This window comes from Sus scrofa, chromosome 3 (genome assembly GCF_000003025.6).
Source record: "Sus scrofa isolate TJ Tabasco breed Duroc chromosome 3, Sscrofa11.1, whole genome shotgun sequence".
NCBI lineage: Eukaryota > Metazoa > Chordata > Mammalia > Artiodactyla > Suidae > Sus > Sus scrofa.
In genome coordinates, this window is record NC_010445.4 from 80,828,917 (window position 1) to 80,850,046 (window position 21,130).

A 21,130-nucleotide genomic window follows, 5' to 3' on the forward strand; every position below is an offset into this window, starting at 1 on the left:
GTTTGGTAAAATGTTGATAACTTGAAGCTGGCTTGAAGAGTACATGGGAATTCATGCATTATTTGTTCCAGTTTTGTGTTTGGTATTTTGGTTTCTTCCTTTCATCTTAGAGATTTTCTTCAAATGACTAGTGATCTCTGTCCATTCATTTAAGCATAGAACATTAAAAGGTGATCGAAAGTTATTTTCTTTATAGAGTTCTTGAGTTATTTATTGAAGAAACCTTTTTCAACAATTGATAACTTCTTGGCAAGTAACAATCACTTTGTCTCCTTGGTATTCCAAAACTTAAAATTTACTTTTAAAAACTGTTTTTCTTGGTAGTTGTTTTAAAATAATACTGTATTTATGACTCAAAATTGAACTGGTTTGATACATTGAAGCCTCTTGAATCTGCAGGGTTACTTCACATTAACCATGATTTCAGTGAAGATGCTAGTTCTCTAAAATCCAATTCTAGGAGGAGACGCATGTGCACTTTCAGCCATACCCAGTTGCTAATGGATATTTGTTGAGATGTCTTTGCTTCACTGATGTTTCGAACTCTATAGTTACCTGAAATTCAGTTACCAAGTTTTCTTGTTAGTATAGAACACTAAAGGATCAGACTGAACCATATCTCTCTTTATTCATGTCTGTCCCAGAGCCTTTTTAGGACTGCATCTGTGGCATATGGAAGTCGCCAGGCTAGGGGTCAAATCGTAGCTGTAGCTGCCAACCTACACCACAGCTCACGGCAACACTCATCCTTAACCCACTCAGCGAGACCAGGGATGAAACCTGTGTCCTCATGGGTGCTAGTCAGGTTTGTTTCCACTGAGCCATGACTGGTACTCCCAGTTGTGCCATATTTTAAATTCCAAATATAAGTGATATCATATGATACTTGTCTTTCTCTTTCTGACTTCACTCAGTATGAGAGTCTCTAGTTGCATCTATGTTGCTGCAAATGGCGTTTTTTTTATAGCTGAGTATTATTTCATTGTATATATGCAACACATCTTCTTAATCCATTCATCTGTTGATGGACATTTAGGTTGCTTCCCTGTCTTGGCTACCGTGAATAGTGCTGCTGTGAACACAGAGGTGCGTTTACCTTTTTGAATTTTGTTTTTGAATATCTGTTTTGTCTGGATTTATGGCCAGGAGTGGGATTGCTGGGTCATATGGTAGTTATTTCTTTCTTTATATTTTTTAGTCTTTTTGTCTTTTTTAGGGCCACACCCGTGACATGTGGAGGTTCCTGGGATAGGGGTCTAATCAGAACTACAGCTGCCGGCCTTCGCCACAGCCACAGCAATGCTGGATCCGAGCCATGTCTGTGATCTACACCACAGCTCACGGCAATGCTGGATCCTTAACCCACTGAGCGAGGCCAGGGATCAAACTTGCAACCTCATGGTTCCTTGTTGGATTCGTTTCTGCTGCGCCATGACGGGAACTCCCATGTTCTATATTTAGTTTTCTGAGGAACCTCTATACTGTTTTCCATGCTCCAGCATTTGTTATTTGTAGACTTGTTAATGATGGCCATTCTGATTTGTGTGAGGAAGTACCTCATTAATAGCTGTTTTAAATTTGCATTTCTTGGAGTTCCTGTTGTGGCGCAGTGGTTAACGAATCCAACTAGGAACCATGAGGTTGCGGGTTCGTTCCCTGCCCTTGCTCAGTGGGTTAACGATCCGGCATTGCCGTGAGCTGTGGTGTAGGTCGCAGATGTGGCTCGAATTTGGCGTTGCTGTGGCTCTGGTGTAGGCTGGCAGCTACAGCTCCAATTAAACCCCTAGCCTGGGAAACTCCATATGCCATGGGAGAGGCCCAAGAAATGGCAAAAATACAAAAAAAAAAAAATGCATTTCTCTAATAATTAGCGGTGTTGAGCATTTTTTAACCCAACATGCCATTTAAAATTTTTTGTCATAGTTGATTTACAATGTTCTGTCAATTTCTGCTGTACAAAGTGACCCAGTTATACATATATACACATTCTTTTTCTCATACTATTTTCTATCATGTTCGATCACAAGTGATTGAATATAGTTCCCTGTGCTATATAGCAGGACCTCATTGCTTATCCATTCTAAATGTAACAGCTTTCATCTACTAACCCCAAACTCCCAGTCCATCCCACTCCCTCCCCCTCAACAACCACAAGTCTCTTTTCCATGTTTGTGATCTGTTTCTGTTCTGTAGATAGGTTCAATCTATCTACCGTTTTTAATGCCTCCCTCTCTCTGTCCTTCCTTCCTGCCACCTCTACTTAAATCAGCCCTAATCCTTGGCCCTGTTGTAATGCACTTTCATCGTTTGGTGCTGGATGAACCCCCAGCTCAGAGCTCTAAGCTTAAAAGCCATTCCCAGGCATAGAGTTTCTGTGATGTGTGTATACAGGTATTTGCTTGTGTGTGTGTGTGTGTGTGTGTGTGTGTATGTGTGTGTGTGTGTGTATGCATTTGTGTGTTACCAGAGTGCACAAGTACTTTAGCAAGCATGTTATTAAACTACCCCATTTAGCAAAGCTGAGTCCAGGGTTAAATTTCATGGTTTCTGAATTTTTCAGGAAGTGACATACTGCCTTTGGTATCAAATTTGATTAAACTTGATAACTTTAATGCCATTTGGTTCTGTTGGGGAGGAAGAATTAAATTGCTTACTCTAGAGAACGAATTTTTTCCACTGACTAAAGAGTAGAACATTTATTAAAATTGTCTTGGTGACCTGGAAGGGAGAAATGTACTTCTTTTTCCTCAGCAGAAGCAGGTCCAGGGCATTATTAGCGTGTGGTAAAAATTGAATAATTGAGCAGCACTGACTACTTTGGGATTTGGCTTTCCAGCCCCTGCTGTGTGATTAGTTCAGTCCAGCCTGCTGGCATGCTTGAGCAGGGAGCCTGCAGAGGATTAAGAAGGAAAAATCCTTTAGCAAATCTTAGGTACTGAAGACATTTGATTTAATTTTGCATGTTACACATGGTAATCTGGTTTCCCTGGGCAACCTCCAGCTCTGCCCTACTTTATAATTAGAGGATGGCAGGATAGATTGCAGACTTGTGGCATCACCTGAAAGTGACCAGAAGAAGAGAATAGAGTTTGCCTCAAGAGAGGAGAGAAAGAGGTCACTAAAAGAGGACAGAAGAGTCTCTGTCCCCTTGAAAAAAAGGGCAGAGAGTTCTTGATAGCTTCCAATACCCATGAAGATTTCATTGATGAGGGAGGTTCCAGAACTACCTATAGCAGAGCACTTTGGGATGTGAGGGGAAAGAGAGCAAGTCTTGTAAATCTTTACAGGGATAACAGTTTTGCTATTTGTGTATTAGGAATAACTTTTTAATTCCAAACTAACAATAATAGTTACCATTTAATAAGTACATGACAGGAATCTTACTTGGTTCTTTACAAAATACAATTTCATTAAATCCTCATCCCATCTCTGCAAGGGGAGTATTAATATCCCTTTGTAAATGAACAAACAATATTTATTGATCTCTTACAGTATGGAGGCTGGAGGAAGATGGGGCAACATTGACTACAAGGTTTCAACTTTAGGAGACTTTTATTTTTCCATGATCTCAAAGCCCTATGAATCTTAATAGCCCTCATTACAAACAGTATACTACCTTTAGCCATCCAGAAAAGCGTAAATCACAGTCATCTTAGTCTAATTCTCTTATTTGACTCATTAGGAAATTGAATGCAAGAAATCTGGTAAAGCCTCAAGCCAGGTCTTCTGACTCCTTGTAATTTGTGTATCATACCAAGCCCATATACTGTTAAAGATGCCTTGAGGAAACAGAAGGAAAGAAGAAAGGGGTCTTGTTGCAGTATAAGTGGTATTAGTTTGAACTAACAAAGTAAACAAATGAACAGATCCGAAGGTAGTAATGAGACATTTAGGCCTTGGGAACAGTTCTAGTTCTTACCTAGCCCGTGGTTAATTTGTTCTGTTTGGCTCATGTCTGAAAAAAGTAATGTTTCCAAATGATCATAAATATTTAGGAGTGTCTGGTGCCCCACCAGCCATTTGAAGTTTAAAAGTACAGGGCTCTACATATGGTGCACAAAAGCTCCTCCTCCCCGCCAACCCTCTAGGTCTTGAAGTGGATGTGACTGGCCATTTTTGTGACATGTAGAAGCAGAGACTGTATATGGTATTTTACTGACTTATACATTTTGTCCATGTTCACAAAATACTGTATATACAATGCAGGACATGTATTACCTTTTTTATAGATGAAAGGTAGGGGGATCTAATGGCAAATTGAGAAATCTTAGTGTCACACACTTACTATGCAAAGAATTTTTACATAAATTTCACTTAATCCTTATGATAACCATGATTGTGACAATTATTATCTTCATTTTAGCAATTTTTTTCAGTTTTCTATTAATCCTTCCCAGAACATTTTCCCTAACATTTTATAATGAGAATTTTCAAACCTATAGTAAAGTTGGAAGAATTATACATTCAGCACCCATGTGCCTACATAGATTCTACACTTGTTGCTATTTTTCTATATTTTCTATCAATTTATCCACTCACTCATCTTAGTTTTTGGTGTACTCCAAAGTGAATTATAGACTTTAGTACATTTTACTCCCAAACACTTACATGTAGATATCATAATTAGAGTTAAAAATGTGTTAGCTCTATTTAAAAAAAATAAAAACAAAAAACTGAGTCTTTCAATTCTGTGTTAGGGACATAGTATGTATTTGGTTACTTTGGGCTTTCCCAGGGGAAACTATGAAATAGTAAGATATTTTAAGGAAGAAATGTAAGCTACCCGCATTAAACACTTGTAACTCATTAATGAGAAATAGAAATCTGTAGGGAGGAAGGGGATACCCCTGTTGAATTCCTAGGCCACAGCAAGCCTAGATCACTGCAAAGTGGCATCTTAGCTCATTTCTGATTTTAAATGAGATTGAGGTCATTGCCACATTTTTGAACACTAACACCTTTCCTAAAAAGGAGAGTTTGATTAGCAAATTACTTAAGCACTTTAGTAATGGTATTGGAACCTAATTTTAATGAACATTTTTTCCCTTTTCTTTTTGGGTGTGACTAAATTGCCTACAGCATGCTGCATGGTTGCTGGTAAAACAGGAAATGGGGTGAGTAATTTAGGTAGGGAATTTTTACTACCATTAAATATGTTACCTGATTCTTTAAGTACTTTTACTACTACTGTCTCTTTTTTTGGAGTGAGTTCACTAGCTACTAGAGAAATTGGCACAAAGAGTACATTTTTATTGTATATATTTAGGTATTAACCTTGTTTAATGGGTTTATTTGCACCACGTATTAGTAGTCTATCAAAGCAGACTTTTTTTTGGCAGATTTATCATGAATGTAAATGCGTATTCTGTATACATTAAATAACATGTATTTTGGCAAGTTATTTTAAAGGAACACATTTTATACTGGTCTTAGAAACTAAATTATAAAACTAATTATTCTATGAAAGATATATAGTAAAGTCCCAGTTAAGACAGAACAACGAGTTTATACATAGATAAGACATAGAAAACAGAGATCCACTGTCCTTTATCTGAAACCCTTGGTGCGAAATGTGTTTTGGAATTTAGAATTTTTTAGATTTTAGAAATGTAATTTGATATTAAATACCATATGTAATATACTCCTCTCCACCAGGGCCTGGGGTGGTATTATATAATCAAACACATTAATATTTTTCCAGTGAAACGTGAATATTCACACTGAGTTTATTAAGGTCTGAATAGCCTTATATGTTCAACTCAGAGTTGAGTTAAGGAAAAAAACTTTAATTTCCTAGAGCTTTTTGGATTTTGAAACTACAAATTTTATACCAATGTGAAAAGGGCCATGCTACTGCTGGAGGTCTCCGTGTACTCTGGAAAGAAAACCACAGAGAGAAGTATAGATTTCTGTGTCAGAATCTCATACTTAGTGTTTTATAGAAAAAGTAATTTGGCTCTTTTTTTGTATGTTGTATTTCACATCTGCATTTTTTAAAGGGTAGTAACAACATATTTATCAAAGGTTTGGGATGTCTCTTAGGTTATGTTAAATTAGTCTCAAATGCTTATGGTTCTGGCATAAGAAAATTTGATCCTATGTTTGAGAAATTTGCTAGTATAGTCAAAGCATGCTATTTTTTTCAGTGTTTCCAGTTTCCATCCACATTACTTGTTGTTATTGCTTATTGAAGAATTTTAAACTAAGCTTAGTTCTTCCATAAGATCCTGATCCATTTAGGAAATAAGGAAAAAAGTAGAATACTAGTCTTTTCCCTCACCGTTCCTAGTTCATTCTAATATCAAAAGATTGTGGAGGAATTACCATTAAAGAACTGATTCAAGAAATTCATAAAAAAATGTATTAGCTATTTTGGTTCATTTCTGCTCTAGAACGGTTGTCTTGTGAGGTCCATAGCAAATGGTTGATCTTGACATCCTCATCAGTAGCTCCCTGACAGAGGAGAGAGGGAAATGCAGTTATTAAATATTAAATTGGTACTAAATTTACCTTAATGGCTACTGATTCCTCTAAAGGACCATCAGTAAGGACCTCTGTGAAAACATTTACCCTAAATTCTATTTGAAAAGTTATTAGCCACATTCAACTTGCAGGACTGAAAATCTGGCATTTTAACTATTGTCTTTTTGCCTTAAATGTGAAGTTAAGTTTTCCAAAATGTCTGTTAACTCTTTCCTGAGGCTCTTTAATCTGAAAGGAAAAAATACCTATAGTTGAAGTTTTTAGACTGGACTAAGAGGCTCTAAATGTGTTTCAAAGACTATGAAGGATTTTAAATATCAGTTTTTTTAAATACATAATGAATAATGTTTTAACCTATTTTTAGGATTTGTTTTGGCTACAACCCTTTGTATTCTATAGAATCTAAACATTTTTTAAGGGATTTTCCATTCTTGTGTATTCTGTTTCAACATTTTATTCTTTAAAATGTGTACTTATATCTTAATTATGTACTTTTCAACTGTGATTCTATTTCATGCAAATTTCATTAAACTGTTGATACTACATCAAGATAATCTTAGAAAATACCTAAAATATTTCTGATTTTCAAGAGAATTAAGGACAGTTTATAAAGCACAAATACTTAGTATTTGAATAAGTTCTTTCCTATTTTTTGTTTGTTTGTTTGGTCTTTTTAAGGCTATGCCTGTGGCATATCGAGGTCCCCAGGCTAGGGGTTGAGTTGGAGCTGTAGCCACTGGCCTATGCCACAGCCACAGCAACTCGGGATCTGAGCCACATCTGAGACCTACACCACAGCTCACAGCAATTCCGGATCCTTAACCCACTCAGCGAGGCCAGGGATCCAATCTGTGCCACATCTAGTCATGATTCGTTTCTACTGAACCGTGATGGGAACTCCCTTAATTTTTTTTTTTTTTTTTTTGCTGCTCCCGTGGCATGTAGAAGTTCCCAGGTCAAGGATCGAACCTGTGCCACAGCGCTGGATCCTTAACCCACTGTGCCACAAGAACGTCCTGAATAAGTTCTTAAATGTAGAGAAGTAGTTTAATTTTTTGTCAGATGTAGAGCTTATCAGGGTATTTCATTGTTAAACCATAATCCCAAAGTATATGAAAGCATACTGTTTAACCAGTTACATTCTCAGCTGGATAAGAATGAGTAGATCAACTGTCTCTTAATTTGCGTTTTTAGAGGAACAGTGGTCTTTATATGTGTTTGTATATATATATTAGATCAATTAAATTTAGCCGTTAGATTATTTTGTTTTCTACCTATAGTTAGTAGTGACTTTTGGTCTTGAAGAATTAAATTTCAGTGGATATTGACCATATTGTCCTTTCTATCAGTGCAAATTGGAGATTAAAAGAAATGATTCACAAGGCAGCTTAAATATCTCTTTTACTGAAAGCACTTCTGTAGATAGCCATAGGACTGATTCAGAGTTTCAATTATTTGAATGATATGGACCTGTTTGTTTATTAGTGATATTGCAGAGTAGAAGTGTTTTAATATCACCATACCATGTTTTTTTATTGTTTTATCTCAGTGCCTTTCTACCTCAATTTTAGGTTACAAACTAAAAGCTAGAAATCATAATTGGGATTCCCCAAACCTATTCATTGGCTCTTGAGTAGATTTTGGGGGAATGTCAACTTTTTATGAGACATTTGTAAGATATTAAATTGATGAGTGTTTTAGAACACTGATACTTTAAGGTTTAATACTTCTTTAGCATTAAGGAGAAGTACAGCTTTTACATTAATTTCCCAAAAGTAAGCCCCCATTATCAAGAAGAGAGTAGAAGCAAACTTTTTTGGTCTAGATGAGATCATTGTAATATACAGTTTTGTAGTTTCTGAGCAATGAACAATCCTTTCTGTTCCACTTTACCATCTTCTGATGTATAAGACCTAGAATCTGGCAGTTCTGTATCAGAAAAACTCATTAGTATGATTTTGTCTTTGAAGCTTCAAAAACTCTTATATGCCATTAAAAAAGCAGTTTCTTGATTCTACTAGAATGTAGGTCCATGAGCTAAGGAATTTTTGTCTGCTTTGGTCTCTACTTTCTTTCTAATGTGTGAAATAGTGCCTGGGATGTAGTAGGCACTCAATACATACTTTTTAATAATTGCATAAATTCGTGCCTTCATGAAAATGAAGTTTTTCATGTCAGTGAATTAATTTTTATGTTATTCAGAAAGCAAAGTCTGTCGCTGGGAAGAGATGATATAGTTCAGCTAAAAGAAGCCTACAAATGGATAACTCACCCCCTGTTTTCAGAGGAACTGGGTGTTCCCATTGATGGAAAGGTATTGGGTCATCAGCACTATTAATTTTATTTTCTGGTTTTACTAGTTTTACTTCATTATTTGGTAGAGCTTTGCTTACCCAAAAGAATCTTCTCTTTCAGTAATCCAATGAAGGATTTTTAAGCTTTTAAAATATTAATTTCTAACAGTCTTAAATTGAAGCCGAAGTTGCTTGCTTCCTTCCTTCTTTCTTCCTTCCTCTCTCCCTCCCTTCCTTCCTTTCTTTAGATTTCTTTGTAATCCATGACACTTATGAGTGTATGAGTGTAACAGGTGCAGTGTACCCTAATTGACCTTAAAAGGTTAGAAATGAATCTGCCTTTTGTATATTTATAGTTTAATTAGAGAGACAGATTTACTGATACAAGTAATACATAAATAACTACGAACAAGCGTAGAGTAGAGTCAACTCTAAACTATTTAATTCTGGTTACTAGTGGCTAATCTTGTTTTCAAATATGCAGAGAGAACTCATTCAACTACAGTGAGCATGGGCTCAATCTTTCCCACCTTGTTGGTATCTCAGGTCCCTCTGTTTAATTTTAAGCAGACTGCCTTTTAAACCAGAGAACTTAACTGTCTCCCTTATTCCAGGGCAGACCTTGCTTCATTCTTTGGAATGGATTGAATTTTAGGAAAAGAGCTTAGTAAGTTTCCAGATGTGGAAACAGGATATATTCCCAGTTTATCCTAAATTCGGTTTTTATAGTCTGCCCTTACTGCTTCATTATATTGCTTGAAGGAAATTCCATGAATATCAGACACACTCCTATTCAAGTAAAATCACAAAATCATCTTTCAAAACTAAATAATTAAAAAATAACTAAATAACTTCATCATTCTGAATTCTATAGTTCTATTTTCCTCTATAAGAATAAACTCTTTTTAAACTAAATACTGAGAGAACACAGACTAAAACCACTTCACAGATAGTATGAAGAGGAAATGAGGTAATGAAAATACTTTGGAAATTAGAGAAGTCATCGATGCAAAATATTTTTACCTCAAATTTCAGTTTGAAGCACAGATAATTTTACATGTTGAATCAGAACAGAAAATAGAAAACAAAAGATGCAGTAATGTTCTAATAGATTCAGGATAAATGACATTTTTTTGAGTAAACGGAGTATGTTATAATCTTATTTTGTAGATTAGAGCAAAAATATTAACTATTCACCATTATGATTATACAGTTGCTAATAGGCCTGCTGACGATCCAATGCAATCAGAAAATACAGAATTCTGTAAAAAAGAAAAAACATTATATGGTATAACATTTATATTTTTTTCTCAGTGGGGAATTTTGTATCATCTCCATGGGAGTAAATGTATATAGAGTATGAAATTTTGTGTTTTTTTGTGTGTACAAGAATGTTCATCATCGCATTTATTTATTTACTTATTTTGGCTATGCCTGTGGCATGCAGAAGTTCCCAGGCCAGCGACTGAACCCAAGCCACAGCAGTGACAATGCTGAATCCTTAATTAACCACTAGGCCACTGGGGAACTCCCATTGTAGCATTTTTTAATAACAGAAAAACTTAATTACAACTTAAATGCCCAACAGTCCCTAGAGTTGAAAAGATGTTCATGATGTAATATTAATTGAGTTAAGCAATTTTCTGTTTAAAAGTCTGTTTAATATTCCAAAAAAATATATACTTCATGTTTATATTCACAAAAATGGCTAGAAGGAAACACACCCAACTGTTAACTAGTTCCGCCTCAGTGGAGTCGGATTGCAAACCCATCCTATTTGACTATTTTATAACTTACTATGCATTGCTTTTTTTAATAAAACAAATTAAGATCTTTCTTTTAAAAGTCAAATCCATTAAGAAGTTTGAGCACTTAAAAAAAGCCTCATATAGAGTTTTTTAAGAAGTATGTGCATAAAATGCTTTTTGCCTTGCTAATAATTCTAATCATAGTACTGACAGGAGTAATTCTTCATTTCTTTCAGTTATCGTTTCCAACTCCCTGAATTCTCATTCATCTTTGCACCTAATTTATATACATGTACAGAACATCATACAAATTTATTTTAAAATTTGTTTTAAATTTGTTTTTTTGTAGGATCACTAGTGATTGAGCTTTAGAAGATTTTTTTTTTTTTAAAGACTATTTCCTTTACAGTTGCCTTGTGAATAAGCTGGTTTGAAAACAGTAGTATTTCCAGTTTTCCTTGTCACTCTTTTTTTGAGCCAGTCTTTGAGAGTTAATTTCTGTTTCCATTCATAAGTTGTTAGATGTTGGTTTCCTTTTGCTCATTTTTAAACTGTCTTTATAATTTTTAGAGCTTGTTTGAAGTGAGTGTGGTCTTTGCTCACCCAGAGACAGTTGAAGATTGCCACTTCCTGTAAGTTACAACGTAAACAACAATGCCAATTGTGCCACATTATTTAATACTTTTTGATTTTCATGAAAATAGTATTTCTCTTTCTAATGATCGTATCAGAACTAGTCATGTCTTAGAAGGTTTAAAAGGTACTCTCTGATACAAGGATCTAAGCAAACCAGTGGCAGGTCATATAGGAATTTATTTTGTCTGCTTCTGATATTCCGAGCTTAACAGGCATGTTTATAAAATATATTTGAATTTTATCTACCCTAAAATAAACTTATTAATCTTTTATATTAACTTGAATTTTACTTAGACGCGCAATATGCCCAGAGTGTTTCAAGCCAGCCAAAAACAAACAGGTAAGGATTCCTGCTTCTTATTCTTCAGTAAGTTTTGTCTGAGTTGAATATTCAGATTCACAACAAAAAAGGATGTGCATTAGAAATGTTGGCAATCTGTTATACTAAGAATGTTTAAATATTTACATTTGGTACATTTATTTTCATTTTTTTTTATTCTCAACACCTTTTCCTTTGGCTTGGAAGCCATAACACACAAATATTCTCATGCTTGTGTCATTGTCTGGATTGTTTTCCCCAAATTACAACATCTGGGAAAATACATGTTCAGTAGCATCACCATTTCAAACTTTTGTCTAGTATTCATTTTCTAGAAATTGTTATTTTGAAAATAATATAAATTATTTTATTTAGGACAGTCCTGAATTAATAGAGCCTATTTCAGGCTACATTTGTAAAAGGGTCTTTTATTTAAACTCTTTACTATCTGATGTGAGCTAGTCTTCATGTTAATGAGCAAATTAGCTAGCATGTGCTTTTAGTTTTTATTATGCCAGGATGACATGGCATGATATTGGCAAGCTTTCACATCCCTGCTACTTAGCCGGTTTTGTGTAGATTCAGGCATTCCTAATTTTATTGACATCCATTTTGCTGTTGTGGTTGTTAAAAAGAATATGTTTATTGCCAGAGATACACCTTTTGGTCTTTCCTTCCACCTAATTGTTGGACCTCTTAGAACTAAGGGGATGGAGGGGAGGGGCACTAGGAAGTTTGTAGCATTTGCCAAATGCCTTGTACAGAAATAATTAGAGATGCAGACCAAGCCTAAGACACTGCTTCCTTCCTTTTCTCACATCATGGTGCACCTAGAACATTACCATGTTTGGCCAGCACCCTGAGGTTAACAGATAAAGTTGCTCTAAGTAGGAAGCCATTGGCCTCAGGGGTTCTCATTGTCCCAGGCCCTACCCCTCAGCCCTTGTGAACTTAGAGGGGTCTGGGCACAGCTGTAGCTCACTGCTTTGTCATACCCATTGGGAAGCTCTTCCAAAATGACCTGTAAGTTTCATATTTATATTAAAGATCTAGTTTTATTTTTTGTTATCTTTGAGGAAGTATTCAAGAACCAGCATCAGATAATAAGAGTAAGGAAATTTTTGTCAAAGCATCATAGATACCATGCCATCTTCCCAGTAGGTATTGTATAGCGTTAAAGGTAATGTTCCTGCCTCATGGCTAGGAATAAATTGAATGACCTTTTGAGATTCTTTCAGGCCTAAGATTTCATATCTTAACAAGCAGGCACTTAATTGTCAGTTCTAACTCTATGACACCCTGGGGTTCCCCAGAATATGGTTTAGAAAATAATTGTTTTTGATGATAAACTATATAGATACCTACATTAGTTCCTCTTTTTAGTCAAACGTAATTTCTGATGACAGAAGAAAAATTGTGATTTGTCATAGTGGCCACATATATATGCATTAATTAGTTCTAGTTTGTCTGTCATGAGGTTTGGGTTTTCTTATTTTGAAAAACCCGAAATGGTACATCTGTTGTAGATGCCCTTCTATTCAGTAGAGTGGATTTGTTTACTTTGTCTGCAGCTGGTAACTGATGTTGAGCTGCTAGATGCCAGGTCAGGCTGATTTGCTCTGTTTCACCCCTTACTCCGGCAGCCAACTGCACAACTCCTTGTGGGCCCCGAAGGGATATAGGGAAGAAAAGATAGATGGATCAATCAGTCTAAATTTCTTTTTAGGCCCAGGAAAAAATGTTTAAAGCACATTTCCTGCTATGTCATTTTTATGGTTGAACAATACCACATTTTGGGGAGTGGGATAGTACAGTGAAGACGATGTGTTCTACTAGATCTGCCTGGTATTATAGGCATAGACTAGATTGAAGAGAAGGCTTGTAGGGGTGTATTGATTGCAGAACTGATGGTATGAACTCTTATGTTTGATTTATTTTCTTGAAGCTATGAAGTATTTCTCCCTTTTAAGTATGGTTTAATGTGATATAATTTCTCTAACCATGTTCTATGTTTCCCCTCTGATATTTTCTTACCTGGTGATAAAATGTCTTGTCTTTTCATTCTACCCTATATAGTCAGTATTCACTAGAATGGCAGTAATGAAAGCTTTGAATAAGATAAAAGAAGAGGATTTCCGCAAGTAAGTAGAACTAGAGCAATGAAGAATAATCATGGAATTTTAGAATAAAGTCATGTTAGTAATAATCTGGATTATGTGTAAAACAAGAATGGATATATTTTAGGAACCAGGATTGTGTCTTTTTTTTTTTTTTTTTGCTTTTTAGGGCCGCACCTGCAGCATGTGGAGGTTCCCAGGTTCCCAGGCTAGGGGTTGAATTGGAGCTACAGCTGCTGGCCTACACCACAGCCACAGCAACATGGGATCTGAGCCGCTTCTCTGACCTGGTATTATAGGCATAGACTAGATCAAACCCGCAACCTCATGGTTCCTAGTCGGATTCGTTTGCACTGCACCACAGCAGGAACTCCCAGGACTGTGTCTTAATTCTCATTATATTCCTAATTCCTGGCTCAGTATCTGGTTTGTAGTGGTGGTCAGTAAATGTTTCTCAAAATAATGTTTGAATTTATGAATCACGTCTAACTTCTTCCACTTTTAGAAGAAGATGTTGAGATCCAAAGAAGGAGTTGACTTTGGAGATTTCTTTCTTTTTTTGTTGTTGTTGTCTTTTTGTCTTTACTAGGGCCGCACCCACGGCATATGGAGGTCCCCAGGCTAGGGGTCTAATTGGAGCTGCAGTCACCAGCCATGCCAGATCCGAGCCGCATCTCCAACCTACACCATAGCTCACGGCAACACCTGATCCTTAACCCACTGAGTGAGGCCAGGAATCGAACCCGCAACCTCATGGTTCCTAGTCGGATTCGTCAACCACTGAGCCATGATGGGAACTCCGACTTTGGATATTTCAACTGGGTATCAGAGAGTAGACTTAGAGCCAGGTTTCCAGATTCTCTAGCCCGTTACATCCCTAATCCTGGATTTCCTATTGTATATCTCCAGGAGGCTCATGAGTTTCCCTTCTTGTTAAAATTTGCTGAAATACAATAAGCCTTAGATTTTAATTCTTGATATGTTCATTTTATTTAATAAAATATTATTCTAGTTATCCTTCCAGAGTATCCTTGAATAAATTTCAAACAATAAAGTTATTCGGAAGGTTACTTGCATTTTACTGAGTAAAAATGAGTCTCAGAATGGACATATTTCTATTAAATTTTAGAAAGTAAACACAGTTACTCTCTACAAGCCAAAGTTCCTCAGTTTCTAAGTGATTTCTTTGTTAAGACATCTTGGGAAACTGGACGAAAATTTCAAGACCAGCATTTTGGATTAAGTCCATACCTAGTCATTTACAGGTAGACTGTAGTCCCTGGCTTTGGAAGTTCCCAGATGGTGGACAGAGAATGGAGCCATACATTGCTCTTTCCTGTCTGTCCTCAGCTGGGTTGAAGTTTCTTAACTAAGGACAGAGTCTGCCACATTCTACTTTTTCTGGCTCTGTGGTCTGATTCCCAAGGTCATAGTTGAAATAAAAAAGAAAAAAGAGAGGAAAATGGTAGAGAACCCTCCCTACAGATGGGACCCTTCTGAAATTCTCATGTGACCAGTCTCTGACTGCACACCGGCTTTACCCAAATGATTGAGGATTTTGCAAGCTAGAAGCAGGTATTCAAGGATAGCAGAATGAACTGGGAGAGGCTTCCACTATGTATTTATGAACTTTTCTCCCAAATCTCAGGCTGATGTGGGAAATTATCATCTGGAAACATGAGGCCTCTGGAGCATGAAAGGTATTAGCAGAGCCTTGACTTACTTATTGCTACATTCATGTATTAAAAATGATTCCAGAGACCTAAAAGACCCAAAACTTAAAATTAGGGAGAGGCTTAGTCCTGGAGAGACTCAGGCTCTGTGTATCTCAGACAATGCTGATTCATCAGAGTTATGTGGTTGATATCATGTCTGGAAAATAGTGGCTATAAAATTTATTTTGTTTTGCAGGCAGTTTCCTTGTCCTCCAAACTCACCAAAGGCTGTATGCACTGTTCTTGAAATTGAATGTGCTCATGGTGCTGTTTTTGTGGCTGGTAAAATATTCAGTCTAGAATATACTTACATTGTTAATTTTCTCTCCCTTCTGAAAAACTCAACTGACTCATTGTCTGTTTCCTTCTTACTGTTGTTATTAGTTGCTGATTGGTTAACTCTTTTGAGTAGAGCTGGTAGCCAAGCTTATTTTAGGTTCCGTAGACATTCCTAAGGATCAGTCAGCAGATCTGTTATTTAAAATGGTATGCCAAAGGGAAACGACACTTCCCAGGTTTTAATAGTTTTAATCAGAGATGGCCAAGTAGAAATACAGGGAAGATATACAGACATGAAACCAGTCAGGAGAAGTATAGCTGCAGAGAGGATGTTCTATAACATGAAATCAGTCTTGGAAAAATGATTTAATATCTGCAAAATGACTAAACATGTGACTTATGCCTGAAAAAAAAAATGTTGCATTGACTTTCCCAAGAGGTAATCCAGTAGTTTTGTTTTGAAATCTACAGCTGTTTCATAGTAATAGCTAAAATTAAATTGCTCTTTAGTCTTGGCTATAATACCCTGCCCTGGGGTAATAAAAGCAGCCTGCCATGGTGTAGCTTTATTCATAAATCAGTGGGTCATATTCTGTTCGGGTTTTTTTGTTTTTTAATTACAAAAATGTCAAATTCCTATATTTGAGCTCTTTGGAATGCATTATCACTGATGGCTCTTACACTGAGTATTAGTAATCAGACATAAAAGCGATAGTTTCTCTTTTTCTTAATGATTCTTGCTGTGTTTCATAATATTGTAACTTGTTCAGTCAGGCAACCAGATTGGTAAGTATATTGAACATTCCTTTAGAATCCATTCGATGATTCCTATTGTGTTTTTAGCTAAGTCTTCTATTGCTACCTTAAATTTTTTCGTTGAAATACCTGTAGGTGTATGTGTAGGTTGACTCTCCCAATTAAATTGTAAGTTAGATAAAGGCTAAGACTTGTTTTATATCATAGCACCTAGGATATTGGCACTTAATAAATAGTTGTTGCCTTCCTTTTTATCCTGCTGCGCTAGTCACATCATTTCATCCATGAAACTGTATATTTCTTTCCAGGGAGATATAATAAATACTCCAGGAATCTACCACAAACTCCTTGGATAATTGATGGAGAAAGGAAGCTGGAGTCTTCTGTGGAAGAATTAATTTCAGACCATCTTCTGACAGTGTTCAAAGCAGAGAGTAAGTTTTCATAATATTGATATTTTATTTTTTCTTTTTATAGCCAGCTATACCTATGGGCATATGGAAGTTCTTGGGCCAGGGGTCAAATCTGAGCTGCAGATGCCAGCCTGTGCCACAGCAACACTGGATCTGAGTCATGTCTGCAACCTACACTGCAGCTTGTGGCAACGCCAGATCCTTAACCCACTGAACGAGGCCAGGGATTGAACCCACATCCTCATGGATGCTAGTTGGGTTCTTAACCTGCTGAGCCACAATGGGAACTCCTATAGTATTAATATTTTAAATACATTGTTCTTTATGACTAGACTTCTTGGAGGTGGCAGGAAATATCTCTGTATTTCATCAGTCACCACCAAGCCTGGGTCCCTTGCCAGACAGCTTCTGGTGAACAGAAATCATGTCCCGAGTCCCTCTGCCCTGGACTGGATTTGAGTCAAGGTGCCCTAGGATTTCTTTCCTTTGTCAAGGTTACTGCCTTTCCCTGGACAAATTCAAAACAATTGAAACTACTTTAAGTGAATGCACTTAAGTTCTGACTGTGGGACACCTTACCCTTAGCCTCTTTTGGGGAATAAGAGCAAGTTAAAACACAACTTCCACATCCAGTGCTTGTTCAAGAATAATCACTGGCCAATGCCTGGCTTACATCTTAATAGCTAAAATGTCCTAGAATAAAGATCAGGCCTAGAGGAAATAGATCAATAGCTACTATTTTACAAAGATGTAATAGTAGTTGTATTCTTTTAATTTCCTAGGTATTAATGAGCCCAGGTTTGTGAGGTGAGTCAAATCCTGTCAGGCATGTTTTCTCTGTCTCAAGAGACCTGTCAGGTCATAGGAACATAGAACCTTGTGATTTTACCTAGGATTAGACTAGAGGAAAGGGACTAAGATTTCAATCACAGGAAATCATACTGTTTATTAGGAAAAACTGTAGGCGGTGAGTAAGTGTATCATACCCTCTGGAGTGAGAATAATTAGAACACCTTTTTTGAAGGATCAGCTAGACATCCATCCTTTTTTTTTTTTTTTTATCTTTTTGCCTTTTTTAGGGTCGCACCCGTGGCGTATGGAGGTTCCCAGGCTAGGGGTCTAATCGGAGCTGTAGCTGTCAGCCTATGCCAGAGCCACAGCAATGCGGGATCTGATCTGTGTCTACAACCTACACCACAGCTCATAGCAACGCCGGATCCTTAACCCACTGCATAGATTGAACCTGCAACCTAATGGTTCCTAGTCGGATTCGTTAACCACTGAGCCATGACGGGAACTCCTAGACATCCATCATTTTCTCTGACAAACCTTAAGACAAATCTGCTTTAGTAAAGGCAAGCAAATGATCAAAAGGAAATATGGCTGTTCCTTCCAGCTCTCTGGTTGTGAAGAGGAAAGAGAATCACTTCAAAAACCACATCCCTCTTATAATTTATTGCCCATCAGATAGGTGGGCCCTTTTCAGAAGGGCCTTTAAGAATTTTTTACTGAATGGAGAAGAAAGTAACCTAGCACCCTAATATTTTCCAAGATCTTAACAGTAAAGACTTGGAGCTGTTGCCTTGAGATTTTACCTACTTAGTATTTACACGAATAAGATTTATTCATGAAGATTTAGTCATGAAGAAGTAAAAATAAAGTGTTAACACAAAAAAATCTTTCAAACTCTTTTTGAGGCTACCTTATTCCCTTTCTTTAAGAAGATTCAAGATTCAGTTCTGATTATTTGGGTCCCAAGGAAGCCTCATTACTAAGAGGGCTATTAGGGGCAGTGAAACAGCTAAATGTTTCACCTTTGCAATCAGCAAGGTAATTTGTTGTCCTTTTCCACTTGAGGAGGAAAAAAATTGTCCCTAAACTGAAAATAAACTGTGTGCTTAGCATCTATAATTGTGTGCTGAGGAAATTTATTAAGAGCCGCTTGAGAAAAAGTGGACTTCTGACTGGCTCCTTGTCTTGGGATAAAACCTTGTTGTTCGAAATGCCTGATTAGTGGCATTCATTTGCTAAATATGTGCTTCTCATATACATTACTCGTTACTTCTGTGAGTCACATCTGACAGCTCTGGGAATGTGGTTCTGACTGTTTTATCTCTAAGTTTTACAGCTCTGTGAAAATAAATCAGTATCGCAGGAAGCAACCTAGCTCCTTCCCCTCTGTGGGGGATACAAACTTATTTCTCAGTCACTTGAGATTGGCATATCATGTGATCTATTTGCCAGTTCTCTGGTTAGTAAGTAAAACTTGGACAAATTCTCAAAATCAATGTATCTAAGAAATGTTTTCCTAATACATTTATTACTTTGCTTATTGAGTAAGTATTTGTCATGTCAGTCCCCTGCTGAAAACTGGTCAATGACTAGTTAACAAGGTAAAGTCCAAACTATATAACTTAATTTCTGAGGCATTTATCACCTGGCCTCTGCCCATCCTTCAGTCTCTTTGTCTGTCTGTCCCCAGGTATGAGGGCCACTGCAGACTAGCTGAACCCCTTACAGCTCCTGATCATTTTTGCTGTTGTTTTTTTTTGTTTGTTTGTTTGAAATACCTGTTCCATTGAGTAGAAGTCTGTAGAACTCAGAGGATTAGGGGGATAAGGCAGGGCATAATGTGAGTTTAAAAAAATCAACTAAATTTTAAACATGTATTTCATCATATTTAAAGCAATGACACCTTTTCCTTTTTTGTCATCTTCTATTCATAATTGCACACAAATAAAGTTTTAAAGTTTGCCCCCCCCAGATTATTTCTCGCTATAGAGTCCAAATTAGAAAGTTTTCTGAAAGATAGAATAAATACCCCTCTCCCTTAATCTGGATTTAATGTTTCTTTGGCCTTCTCAAGAACCTAGTTTTTCTATACTTCTCTCTTGTTCATGGGTTGGGATCTGTGGGAAGTTCTGTGGGCTCATTTATGAATTTGAGATTTTTGGCCTGATTGAACAGCCAGTGGTGGACCTACCTCTTTGTGTTCTGTTCATTCCCTCCATCCCTATCAGTCATGGGCTATGGCTCAGTCACCGTAGGCCCTGGTTCCTTGATATTATGGCTGGATTGGAGATGGAGATGGGCAGGTGTAAGAAAAGCTACCGCCCCAGGGAGTATCTTTCAGCTTCCCAGATGCCATTTTGAACTCTCCATGTAGCAATCCATCCCTTGTTAGCACTACTCTTGAGTCTGTTGACCTCTGACTAGAAGCTACTGATGTTGCTGTGGGTTTATTAGCTGCTTGACAATGGTGTATAGACATAGAATGGAGGGTTTCTGGGGACTTAATGGCCCACCAAATCCTACTACCTGCCTGGTGCAGATTCTCCACCTGGAGAAGAACCTTACCTTGTGTCCCTCATGGCTACCCACTTAGCTAGTCCTCAGGTGCTAACACAGCACAGGCTACCCAGACCTCTGAGCCTAACTAGCAGCTTGAATTCTAGGCCAACCTTGGATAGCTTGCCCTTATCTAACCAATCCCAGTTGGTCCTCTGTGTGAGACAGCTTTGGGCCCTGTGGGGCAGAGAAGAGCCCTTCATCCTGGCAGTGGCTGAGAGACAATAGCTCGGAGCCTGTTTCAAGTGTTGGCCTTAACTTGCTAAAGAGATTTCTTAAAGAAAGGTGAGGGGCAAATCTTACTTTCTTCACAGCTAAACATTCTAGAAAGGAGAGCTAATCTTCAGTGTATTTTTATAGCATTTTCCAGGCCTGTTAGCCTTCCTTTTTCCAAAATCTGCACGGGACTGTTGAATGTAGAATCTTTCCTGGGAGAGAAATGGCTATCAGAATGTTGTCCACCCTTCTTCCCTTCTGCCTTTCCCATCCTTCCCAGCAGTCTTCTTGTTCCTTATCTTATGCTCTCCAATGTGACTGAACTATGGGTTAAGCAGGGTTTCCAAAGCATCCCAGTCTTTCCCAATCCCTGGTCCGAGAAGACTGACTGGTCTTGGTTGTCCCACTTGGCATGAGTCTGAGTTATCCCAGCTGTCTTCGTGGTGGTGTAGTATAAACAGTGGCTCAGAGACTCTAGAGCCAGATGGCCTGGCTGGTTCAAATCCTGACCCTACTACTCACCAATGATGTGATCTGAAGCAAGTTACTTATCCTGTCTTTGTCTCATTTTCCTCCTAAGTAAAATGAGGGTAATGGGGTAATGATAGTATCTACCTAACAGTGGGAACATATATTAAGTACTTAGAATAATGCCTGCTCATGGTAATGTTTGCTGTGGTGATAATGGTGAAATCTTCAGTCAGTTCTGTATCTAAGAAAGTTGTCATGTAAATTCCCCACTCCCCACCTTTTTTTTTTTTTTTTTTTTTTGGTCTTTTGTCTTTTGTCTTTTCAGGGCTGTACCC

The 21,130-nt window shown here is 37.3% G+C and overlaps 1 protein-coding gene across 1 annotated transcript in view; it reads left to right on the forward strand.

The window, feature by feature from the left end:
• PUS10 (pseudouridylate synthase 10) overlaps nucleotides 1–21,130 on the forward strand; it is a 72,530-nt gene that overhangs the window by 37,673 nt on the left and 13,727 nt on the right. The window contains 7 exon segments of the mRNA XM_021087518.1: nucleotides 5,080–5,114; nucleotides 8,686–8,797; nucleotides 11,096–11,157; nucleotides 11,456–11,501; nucleotides 13,557–13,621; nucleotides 15,509–15,594; nucleotides 16,656–16,781. Of these exon segments, the coding sequence (XP_020943177.1) occupies nucleotides 5,080–5,114; nucleotides 8,686–8,797; nucleotides 11,096–11,157; nucleotides 11,456–11,501; nucleotides 13,557–13,621; nucleotides 15,509–15,594; nucleotides 16,656–16,781 (532 nt within the window).